Genomic DNA, 12,661 nt, shown 5'->3' on the forward strand with positions numbered 1-12,661 from the left:
GCTAACTATTATAATTTATCTACAGTTTCAGTTTTTCTGGCAAAGAATAGATCTTAACATTTTGAATTTGAGTTTTTCCATCCATGATATGATAATAACCACTTCTCCCTGTAATATATTTGAACACTGTGTTACTGCAGCATAGAAAAATTCTCTGTCCCCTCCAACCTGATGGAGCTCGTTTTCACAATTATCGCCCTCTATGGCCAAAGTGAGAAAGTCCATGATGATGGTGAAGAAAAGTATTCATTGCACAGATAAGGTCTAGTGCAAAAATGTTGTGAAAATTTCATTTCACATCCTGAGCCTTTCAAAAAACGTTTTCAACTTTTCTTTTATATATTCAATTTCTGTATGAGGATGTATGTACTTGTCTTCTAGTTCAGCATGTGCTCGTGGTTTAAAGGGAAAATTTGTTTAGATTATACACTTTGTTAAATGCCACAGGGCTAGAATTTCTAAGTTGGGTGCGGTTTGTATCACTAGGTATGCTAAAGTACATCAATACTCTTTGGTATGCCTTGATTCTGTAATACCACTTCCCATCTAGGTTTTAAGCATGGAATGAAAGTAAGCTCAGAGATCTCAGAGAAGATTATCAGTCTCCTTGAGATAAATTCTCAACTTTGCAACCTCTCAAATCACTCTGTCTTACTCGGTATTGACTTGTATATTGAGAGTGGATTCAGACTGCGTCATTTCTCAACTTTATGGTATTCTTGGTAGTGATAAAAAAGCAAAAATGCCTAGTGCTCACAGAATAAACAATTATTCTGACAGACAGTATTTTTCACCCAGTTTTGCAAGTCTTGTCTGTCCCGGTAGTCTGAGGCTTTGCAAGGGTCTTCTGAAATCCAAACATTGAATATGCATGCATTGGCAAAGAGACAGCACAAGCATGTCGACTGTACTGAGGTACAAATTTTCTGATGGGGAAAAGTAGTTGTCATGGTTCTTTCTTCTTGCCTACTCCGTGTATACTGGGATATCGGCACACTCACTGGCACAGTGCCACATGGCCACCACTTTAATGGGGTGCGGCTGGCGTGATTGTGGTAACAAAAGGAGAGCATTTCGTGACATGCACTCTTGAAGCTCAATCTATCACCGTACAAGAATTACATTTCTATTGAGAACTATCTCTTAGATATGGCAGCACTTTTCAACCTGTATACCTTAAAGGGACAAAGTCACTATCTTTTCAAATTTTTATCCCAGTTATTTTTGTTTCGTGTTTGAATTTTGTTTATGCTGTTCTGGTCACTGAAACGTGCTGAATTAAGAATCAGCAGAGCACTACTCACACCTTGCGTATATGCATAATATGTAAATATGCTAATGACATAATTTCTGGTATGTCATGGAAGCATTTACCTACGAACAAGCTTGGAGGGAGGGAGCACAGATGAAACAAGTGATAATTTGGCATGTTTCAGTGAATAGATGCTCATATGAAACAAAAATAATCAAAATGACGTGAAAAGACAGCAACTTCTGTCACTTTAAAGACTGCGCCCCCGAAAAAAAATTCTTGCAGATGTCAAATTAATACAGTCTTGATACTTGCATCCAACATTGCCACTCACTTTTGATACAAACTCGCTGGAAAGACTTGTGAGCTCAGTTCCAACATTCCAGTCATGTGTCTTTTTTGGATTTCAGAAGATTCAATAGAGGAACTTATAATTATTTAAAAGTGTATAGTCATCCAATCTTTACCCAGGACAGGTAAAATACAGTCATTTTATCGTGGGGATGAAGGATACATTTGCATGCTTCCCAATTTTTTTTAAATCCTTTATCTGATAAGAAGAATCCCATGTATTGCATGATATTACAATTTTTTCTCAATAATTATTTATTTCCCCCCCCCCTTCATTTCATTTTGTCGATTATAGACCATGTTTGTATATTTTTCATGTTGAGTTTATTTTTGCATGATTAATGTTTCAGTCGTTCTTACAGATGTGTTATGGGCATATTTTCTTTTACGCAATGTTGGGAAACCTGAGGTTTGCCGATATTGGTAGGTTACGATTAAGAAATATTATCAAGCTGGCAATAAGGGAGACCCCGGAAAAAAGAAAAGGAGACATATTTTCCTGCTTGTTGATTTCTCCTTGTTCATTTTCTTTAAGCTTGTCATTCATTTCATTTCTTTCATTAACTTGCATGTGAATTTTTCAATCCCTGATGGTGGCATGCTTTACATCAGTGTGTGGATATAAGCATGTGGATAGTATGACTATTATGCGTACAATGTGTGTACTTGTGTGTGTGCGTGTTATGTATGCGTGTATGTGTATAGAAGTCTGTCACTAACTTCACACCAAAAAGAGAACACACTCCTCATTTTTTGAGTGCCTCACCAGAGTAGTCATAGATTATTGGTCTCACCAAAAACATGTTTAAATAGACAATGATCAACATACCCATTTCCTCTAATTTGTTTACAAATACCGGTAGTAGCGCTCAAATATTTTTCCCCCTACCCTGTTGTTTTTTATCAATATACAGTGATTGACTGACATTTTCTCTGAATGTTGATTGCATTGTTCAGTGTCATTTGTAAAGCCAATTCTTTGAAGTGATCCTTCAAAAAAAAGCCCCATCAGAAAGCTGTATTTCTAAAGCTTAGAGAAAGTTGAAGTGTTGGTACATTTGAAACATCAATATACTGGTAGTGCCTTTCAAGAGTATCAGTTGTAGCTGTAATAAGGTAGATGTCTGGCAAGATGAACAAACTAAATCTTCATGATTGTTGTCTGCTGCACTGTGAACTGTGACACAGTTGCTTCCTCCCATGTGTGTCATTTGAAATTGTGTGCTGCTGCCACAAACATTTGCATTGCCATGTTTGATTGTTGTACTGTAACATAATGGCATTGCAGCAAAACCAACAAGTTGCATTAATTGTTGAAACTAAGTGTCCACAGTGCAACATTTTTACCTCATTTAAAACCAAAATTCTTATGAATATTGACCGGAAACAAACTGACAATTCTTTTCAATGGAGATGTCAGTTCTTGTTCCATTAAAATTCTTTTTTCAAAAGTACTGAGGAGATGTCATCGTAGTTCATACACGGACCAGTGTATTAGATTCACTGACCCAGGTGTGACCCAGGATACCCAGGGTCATGATCATAGGATGGTTGGGAGGTCAAGACTAGGTCATCACCATGGTGTTGTGCTTCTTGAGCAGGGCACTTGATTTCTCATTGCTTCCTGCCAGTACCCAGAAGTAATCTAGTACCTTATCCAATAACAGAGCTTCCACCTATCACATAAAATTATTTTTTCAAAAGTACTGAGGAGATGTCATCGTAGTTCATACATGGACCAGTGTATTAGATTCACTGACCCAGGTGTGACCCAGGATACCCAGGGTCATGATCATAGGATGGTTGGGAGGTCAAGACTAGGTCATCACCATGGTGTTGTGCTTCTTGAGCAGGGCACTTGATTTCTCATTGCTTCCTGCCAGTACCCAGAAGTAATCTAGTACCTTATCCAATAACAGAGCTTCCACCTATCAGATGATTGATAGAATGAATAAATAAATAAATAGATGAAAACATTAATAAATAAAGGAATGTGGAGTGGAACCATACATGTAGTTGTAAACATCACAAATCTCAATATAACTTCACAATGTGCTGCCAATAAATTTAACCTCTGACCTCTCATTCAACAGAAACACCTAACCATCACCAAATTTCTCATGCTAACATTTATCATGATAATTCTTGATTTCTCCATTCTTGCTAACCTCATGACATGAAATCGGCAATGTCCATTCATGGAAAAAACACACAGTATATGCTAATATGAAAGAATGACCACTTTATACACAGCTTTCTGTCTGTCTATCTCGAGCTACACTCTGAACACACTGCACCGACTAACCCTGTCTTGTTTCAACAGTCACGTATTACTTTCCGGGTCTTCCTTATTGCAAAAAGTACTCACCTTCCAACAGTGTGCATATTCCCTTACTTAGGTTGTTGGGTATTGAAAGGAACGGTACCGTGGGTGGGGATACTGGGGGACCGGCTCATCTGGAACCGGACATCGAGCAGAACGACCCCGGCATGGCCATGGAGGACATGTCCCTGTCGTCGCATTCGGCAATGTCGGAGCCTCAGACGATACCAAAGCCAACACTACCCAGAGAGAGGTCGATATCTGCCCCTAGCATTAATCTAGTCATCGGTGGTGCTGATAACAGTCAAATGCTTGAGGTAGGTCTAGGTGTGTGTGTTTTCATGAATGAACTGGGCAAGTATGTTGTTTTTCTGTGGATATGATCACAAGAAATACGACAACTGATTGATGTAGTACATTTATTTTTCGTCCTGTTATTATCACAGGTTTGTGAAAATTCCACATTGTTATGGTTGATAGCCCTTCAATCTTTCAAGGGAGAGGGCTGATACGTACTACATGTAGTATAGGGCTGATACGTACTACATGTAGTATAGGGCTGATACGTACTGGTGTATGTTCCCCTATATATGTACTTGCATACTGTTATAGGGCTGATAAGTACTGTTATAGGGCTGATAAGTACTGTTATAGGGCTGATGTGTACTGTTATAGGGCTGATAAGTACTGTTATAGGGCTGATACAAATAAATTGCCAAAAATTCCTACATTGACTGAAAGAGGTTGACTTACCTATTAAGGGTACAAGACAAGAAATTGACCTTTTTAAGCTAACAATTCTCTAGTGGTTAATAAGCTCAGAACCCCCATAAATTATATATATTCAGAAAGCCTAGATATAGGGGGTCATTTTGGTTACCATAGTGTCACCATTGTATACATAACTATCACATGACTGGTAATTTGCATAACATTTCAAAAATCGGTTTTCCCTATGTTTTGTTTCAGTGCTTTGAGATATGTGGCTGAAATTTGTGTGAGTGCAAACTGTCCTAAGGATCTTCTAAAGTGTGTCTCAGAATTTTTTAAACCTTCTAAAACAATTTTTATGCCAAAAAACTTCCAGAGTAGTGAATTTAACCCTAGTTGATTTCTTTAAAATTGTGCTCCAAAAAAACTAAGCAAGATATGAAAAATCTGAGACGCTGTTTGGAAGAGCTTTGTGACAGCTTGCATTCGAGATAATTTGCGTCAGATATTTTGAAGAATTGAGACAAAACAGGGAAAACCGATTTTTTAAAGGTTACGCAAATTACTTGTCATGTGATAGTTATGTAAACAATGGTAACACTGTTGTTACCAAACTGTTCCCCTATACCTAGGCTTTCAGAAAATGAACAATTAAAGGGGGTTCTGAGCTTATTAATCATCAGAGAATTGTTAATTAAAAAGGTCAATTTCTTGTCTTGGAACCTTAACGAAATCAAAATTCTCTTTTCCTAAATACAAATGAAACTAATTCCAGCTTTTGTTTGACTTGAAACAAAGGAAGACGAGGGACAATAGCAACTATACAAGAGAGGATAGATTTGCATTTCAGTATTCACATAATTACATTAAATGGTGCGTAGAAAATTAATGAAAGGATTTCACTTAACTAGATTTTCGATGGTACGTAGGCTCCAAATCATTCCAATGATACAGAGCTGTTGCTGTTCTTTTCCTTCCCCATCCACCAGGAATTGGTTGCAAAGCACAACAAGGCCACTATGGGACAGTCTGGAGGACATGGTAAGTTCCCATCCAGTGTGACCATTTAAAATCATTATTGGCAAATACATTTGAAAAAGATTTGAATGAGCAAACATTTCCTTTGCTCAGAATTTCACTGATTGTACGCTGTGTTCAGACCATCTCATCTCATTATGTATACTTGCCATTGTTGTAAAGTGTTGGCAGATTTTTTTCCCACTGCCAAACTCTATGCAGCACAGTCCCCTCATCTACATGCTGATAAACAACATTCAACTCTCAACAAAGACGTGGGAAAGTCATAGACAAATTCTGGTATATATGTGTCGGAGTAAATGAAACACTGACGGTTGACTCAGAAATTTGCTGTCCTGAACATACTACCATGATGAATCTGAAAGTTTGTCCAAGTTTTTCAGAAAACAAACTGTAATGCAGATATCAAAATGTATTTGAACAAGAGTAAATGTGTTCATGGTCCTTGTTATTCTGCATTTTCTGCAGGGAATCTATGGTTCATAGGTGTATATGAAAGTCTTTGAGATGGAAATTAATATTTATATTATGTTTGAGTATGCGCTATGTCTGAGTGGTTTAATATTTGTTTTCTTTGTTGGGCATGTTAAGTCCAGAATAGCCTTTTTTTCTTGGTACATTGCATTCATATCTCTGTGTCTCCTGTGTGGAAACTGTGCATCAACATTTTGTGTTGCTTTTTAGTCCCCACGGACGAAGTCCGGGGGGACTTATAGATTGGGTCATGTCCGTCCGTCCGTCCGTTCACACAGATATCTCAGACATGCCCTGGTCAATTTCTTTCAAACTTTGCACAAGGATAGTACCCTACCCCATACAGATGCACGTCGATTTGTTTCACAATGCGATCAAATTTGGCCGTGTTAGAGGACTTTTTAGTTTCCACCTCCATAGACTCTCATGTATAAGGCAGCTGTCCATAGACTCCCATGTATAAGGCAGTCCATAGACTCCCATGAATAAGGCAGTCCATAGACTTCCATGTATAAGGCAGTCCATAGACTCCCATGTATAAGTCAGTCCATAGACTCCCATGTATAAGGCAGTCCATAGACTCCCATGTATAAGTCAGCTCTGCATAGAATCCCATGTATAAGGCCAAGTAAAATAAAAATTTACTTTCTCATCATATTCATATAGCAAAAAGGATGCGGTGACACAGTTTTTAGCCCCACGGATGAAGTCCAGGGGGCTTATAGATTGGGTCATGTTCCTCCATTCACGATGATATCTCAGATATTTTGACAAAATGTCACGTGACCTCGGTGACCTTTGACCTCAAATATACATATTTGTCCATAACTCAGTAACCACAACTGCTACATCCTTCATATATGGTATGATGGGACACCTTATGACGCCACATATTGTACCTCATTAATTATGTGCATATGTAATTTTGAGCAAGCCAATAGAGCTAGAGGTCTGATTTTTGGTATATAGGGATAACTTAGCAATACAATTTTTTTGACAAAAAGTCACGTGACCTCATGACCTTTGACCTAAAATATACATATTAGTCCATAACTCAGTAACCACAAGTGGTACACCCATTCACCTTCATATTGAGTATGATTGAAGACCTTATGATGCCACATACTGTACCTCATTAATTATGCACATATCTAATTCTGAGCAAGCCAATAGAGCTGGATGTCTGATTTTTCGTATATAGGGATAACTATAGAATAGAAATTGTTTGATCAAATGTCATGTGACCTCTATGACCTTTTACCTAAAATATACGTTTTTGTCAATAAATAAGTAACCACAAGTGCTATGTCCTTTATATTTAGTAGGATGGGCAACCTTATGACAACACACGCTTTACCTCATTGATTATGCACATATCTAATTCTGGACAAGCGAATTGAGCTAGATGTCTGATTTTTGGCATATAAGGATTAATTAGCAATATATTTTTTTTTCAAAATGTCACGGGACCTCGATGACTTTTTACCTTGATTATACATATATATGCATAACTCAGTAACCACAAGTTCTATACCCTCCAATTTTGATAGGATATTAGACCTTAAGATGTCACATCTTGGACATCATTTATTATCCACATATGTATTTCTTAACTGGCCAATACAGCTAGAGGTCTGATCTATTTTCCCGATTTAGAACCATAACTTAGACATGCCTCATGTGTTTCAAATTGGGAAAAACAACATAGACCTATGTGCCCATAGATCTTAACATATACACTCCAGTGATACTTCTTAAAGACCACATTTACCTGCCCCATCAAGACTAATACTCCCCTATTTCAAGTGGGGACTATGTCATTGTCAATGACTTGTTGAGTATGTCATGGATACAAACTAGGCAAACAGATTCAAATTCCCCATCTTCAACTGCAAGTAATATTATTCATTGAAGCTCAGTCTCACCCAATAGAGAAAAAGCCAAGGCAATTTGAATTGCGTTCACTGACAGCTTTAGACAGCAAATGATGGGGACACACAGTTCAGAACTTTGCATAAAGGGAATTCTGTGTTAAACCTCTTTTTCATCAAAATTCACAAATTGTTCTTTGGTTAAGGAAAAGAATGCCATCCTTTCACATTCCAAATATAACGTTTGGCTACATTAGAAACATTAGCAGATTTACAATGCATAGAAGCACCTGTACCGGCAGAGCCATTTGCATACAGGTGATCAGAATCTTTGCAGAAGAGATCTCCACACATTCAGTGTTCAAAACAAGCCCCTGATGTGATGGGATGCACTCAGTCTGATTTCAATTCCCCTTTTCACCATGGGAGGGCACTGTTCTCACACAAGAAAGCAGGTGAGACTTTCGACTGCTCATGTAGGATATTCCTGCCTTCAAAGTGAGCGTCAAGAAATGTAAGGGATCATGGTTAGAAAGTCTCCTGTTTCTGCTTGGTGTTCAGAGGTCTCTCAAAAAAGTACACAGAACACCTTTCTTCCCACCGGAAGAAAAAAGTTGTGATAGGTTGACTAACAGGTGTCCAGGTGTTGAATTACTGCACCAGGTGGATGTTGTTGAAAAATGCGTTAATTTATTAGAGAGGGAGGTTACAAAAGATGATGTAATCATCGTCAGCTGATTTTCTGCTATCTCTATCCTTCAGGTTGAACTACCACCTGCGTAATTGCATGTACTACATTGTGCTTCATTTTCCTTTCTGACATGCCAGAGTCATCTTTTAACAATAATACGCCATGTCAAAAAGGAGAATAAAATGTCTGCAGTAGTTGGTGTGGAGAGTGTGATTACAGTTAGTTGCTTGTCATCATGCCAAATTGTCTGATCTGTCAGCAAATTGAACTGAAAACATGATAACCATGTTTTATCGGGGTTTTTTTGGGGGGGGGCCTCTGGCATAAATCAATCATTATCAATTGTGAGTATGGATCTGTTTAAAGAGTATCAAGGGTGAACATTACCCCTGAAACATTGTGTCAGATGTTCCAGGATTCCACATCGACTGTAGAAATCCCAAGTATGGGTTAGTGTTGAAGAAATTTTTATTTTCCTATCACACATCTAAATTAAAGGGGGTTGAAAGAGTAGTCCATGTGGCTGTGAGATGCCAATAAGAAAGAAAGCTTGCTGTCTGATGTGTAAAGTTCATCTATGGACTGTCACTTTGACATGATAGACTCATTATGATATGCTTGATACTCGAAAAATTAGAATCTCATAAATTCATGTTATTTGCTTGTTGGCCTAACCTTTCTTTTCATTCTCTCTCTCTTTCTCTCTATTTGTCTGTATTTCCTGAACCCAACCAAAACCTTGTAAATTTTCTTCATATTACCCAACCTCCACCCGCTTATGTTTTCCCCACCCCTTCAAATCCCCTCCCTATAATTTCTGCATGCCTGTTATCTTCTATAAAAAAAAATCCATGCTCTGCCGTTTACTCCCCTCTACTGGTGCCGTATGTTACCTGCCATCAGACATGTCAGGCAGACCACTGCCTAATAGCCCCAGCAAAACTCGTCAGACTAGTGGCAGTTGCACGCCCACACCTTCCCGAGATGGCGTCTTTGACTATAGTCCGGCTAGTATCATACGGGGTGAGTTTGCTTTGGGTTCATGCTTCTACGGCTGTGTCTCTTCTGTCTCTCCTCACATCTGTTGTCTCCAACCCATTAAGTGTAATTGGTAAATGTAATGGTTAAAATGTCTTGTGATTCGGTTAAAGGTAATATGCGCCTCGGAAACGAAAACTTCCTTTGAAACTCTTCTCAAGAAAACTTAAAAACCATTTACTTACAAAATCAGGAATAAAAATTAGGGATTACTCTGCAAAGTTTGGGATTAGTGAAGCAAATTATTGAACAATTTACTAATATTTGAAACAGCTATATAACTTGTGTCAACTAACTGGGGGAATCAGATTTTGGATTTTCAGTAAAACAATACAATGAAAACCTCATTTACTGGACAAGGTCCAAAGTAGTCCATAAAAAGTATTGTAAAAGTTTGACTGTAAAAAAACTTGTACCCGAGGCGCATTCTACCTTTGAGGAGTCTTTAAACTAACATCTATTAGTAAACTACATCTTGCATCCCTGTTCTGTCCCCTTCTTTAGTTCTGATCTCAATGAGCACATCAAACAATCCACTTCTGTTTTGTGTTTTGTGTTTTGTGCAATTGTGTGTGTTTTGTAGTTCAGTGTGTGACATCTTAACAATCTCTAAAGATTGCATTCGTTTGAAAGGCGCTTTTCCAAAACGCTTCATTTCTTTTTTTGGCTGAATTTGTAATATCAAATCTGGTTGATAGAAGTTTTATTCAGCTTGTGTAACTGAGTATAGCGTTTTCAGTGTATTTCTTGCCTGCAAAACAGATTATTATGAAACTAAAATGAAATTTGTTTTTGGTAACTTGAGCTCTGTTCTGCCATAATTTTAATGGTTTAGATCATAGGAAAGCTAATATTATGTTGTATTTTGCAATATGGTCAAGTACTTCATTCTGTATACACTGTGCGGACAAATTTTGAAATTAAAATCTTAAATTAAATGATGCTTTTAAGTCAGTGAAGTCGTGACACCACTGAAATCCTCCACTTATAGTTTGACAAAGTTTCAATGGGCAAATATGTCAACATCAAATCCTTCTTAGACGCATAGCATGTGAAGTTCTGTAGCCAAACCTGAGATGCAGTAAAATTACAGAAGGCAGATGCTGACCTAGCAAAGAAGGTAAAAATGAAGAGAACCAAATTGTTAGGATGGCTGTAGACCCTGCGTTGTAGTCTGCATATTGCTTGCACAAATTTCCTGATCGGATCTCCTGTACATAACTTCTGAAAATTACTGTTAATCATCAGATTGTGTGGTTTGCCAGTTTCAAAGGAGATAAAATTTACAAACTTTGTCCAAATTTGCAAACAATGAAGAATTAAGATTGAATTCACTGACTCCTGGCCTGACAAATTCTTATCTCCAAAGTTATCCTCAATTTCTTGGTTCATTTATCATCAATCCTAAAAACAATCTGGAATGTAGAAATTTTTAACCCATAGACATCATTTCAAAGTGAAATCATCAACAAAGTAGAATAATTTTACGCAGCAAATGTTCATTAAGTTAAACAAATTTTATGGAATGACAATTTTCTTTAGAACTACAGTGTAGTGTTCCAAGATTTTGTCAAACAGTCTAGCGATGTCCAACCACATTTCCTAGACTCGGAAAGATCACTCTATGAATGAAATACTTTGCCTTTTTTTTATTTTTATGTCTTTTTTTTTTGTTTCTTTTATTTTTGCCCTTACAGGAAATAACCTCACCGCTAGCTTCTCTTCATCAGGTTACGGATCAACAGTTTCGTCGTCCCTCCCAAATTCCATTTCAAATTCAATAATCAGTCCCAATAAAGTTTCAATATCCAGTCCAAACAGTTTACAACCATCGCCCACACACCAGCCCAAGCGACGGTCACAGTCGTCATCTGATGAAGTCCGCATTAGGAGGAATGTGAGTATTACTAAGCATGTCAATGAACTTATAAAAAATATGCTTACACCACAATGCTAGCTGTTCACCTCATGCTTGTGTATTACAGCCTCAGTGTTTCAGGCAGAAAAGGTTGGTGCTTGGTACAGTGAAATAAATAGCTGAATTTTCCCAAGCCTTGCCAACGATTTCAGTTTGGGCGAAGTTTATTACCGATAGTTTCAACTATAAACATCAACAATCTCTTTTTCAAGACTTTGGGAAAACTTTGAAGACTTTGATTTTGAGTTGTTTTATTTAAATCAATATGTAAGTGTTTGTGACATACTACTCGGTCTGCAACAGCCCATGCTCAAGACAGCAGGTACAAATACTGTTGTTGTATGTGTTGCCTGATGATATCGATAGAGGGCGCTGTGCTGTACTGTGCTCAGCATGTGAATATGCTTTTGAAAAAGAAACTCCTTAGATTCACACAACTTATTTAAAATGACTGTAGCCTACCGTCTTGTTGGTGTAAAATGTAAACATTTCTTTTGAAGCCAAAAAATATTGTAGAAAGAAAGCATTCCCACTGAACTATAATCTCCGGGAAGATCTTAAAACACTATAGAGCAATGTGATCCATACATAATTTATTTTCATTTTAACTGCTGCAGAGACATAGACGAGATTCAAATGATGACTGGGAGATTCCAGCAAATGAAATCGTGATAGGGCCAAGAATTGGTTCAGGCTCTTTCGGAACAGTGTACAGGGGACAATGGCATGGTAAGAATAATGTATATGTATAATTTATAATGTTATTATGTCTAATAATGTAGTGTAGATATAGTTTTCTCCATAGACTTAATGCAGATTATGGCAGTCATTTTGAATTTCAAATATCTGTAAATTTTTGGTACTGTACTTTCTTTCTTTAACCCCAAACTTCTCATTGTGATTTCCAATTTTTTATTCTTCAATGGTTTAAACTTTCCTCGTAGGAAGTTTCCGCGATAGTGTGAGCAATTCTTGTTGTGAATTACATGTACAA

The 12,661-nt window shown here is 37.5% G+C and overlaps 1 protein-coding gene across 13 annotated transcripts in view; it reads left to right on the forward strand.

Annotated features, from left to right (window-relative positions):
• Positions 1 to 12,661, forward strand: part of LOC139135365 (serine/threonine-protein kinase B-raf-like) — a 68,689-nt gene that overhangs the window by 48,294 nt on the left and 7,734 nt on the right. For 3 of the 13 annotated variants that reach the window (XM_070702715.1, XM_070702721.1, XM_070702716.1), the window contains exons 7-12: positions 1,663 to 1,728; positions 3,982 to 4,243; positions 5,627 to 5,678; positions 9,615 to 9,734; positions 11,447 to 11,646; positions 12,285 to 12,396. In XM_070702715.1, the coding sequence (XP_070558816.1) occupies positions 1,663 to 1,728; positions 3,982 to 4,243; positions 5,627 to 5,678; positions 9,615 to 9,734; positions 11,447 to 11,646; positions 12,285 to 12,396 (812 nt within the window). The remainder of the gene's footprint in view (positions 1 to 1,662; positions 1,729 to 3,981; positions 4,244 to 5,626; positions 5,679 to 9,614; positions 9,735 to 11,446; positions 11,647 to 12,284; positions 12,397 to 12,661) is intronic. The other 10 variants (XM_070702726.1, XM_070702727.1, XM_070702717.1 and 7 more) reach the window with 9 other exon arrangements.

The sequence above is a fragment of the Ptychodera flava genome, chromosome 6 (genome assembly GCF_041260155.1).
Source record: "Ptychodera flava strain L36383 chromosome 6, AS_Pfla_20210202, whole genome shotgun sequence".
NCBI lineage: Eukaryota > Metazoa > Hemichordata > Enteropneusta > Ptychoderidae > Ptychodera > Ptychodera flava.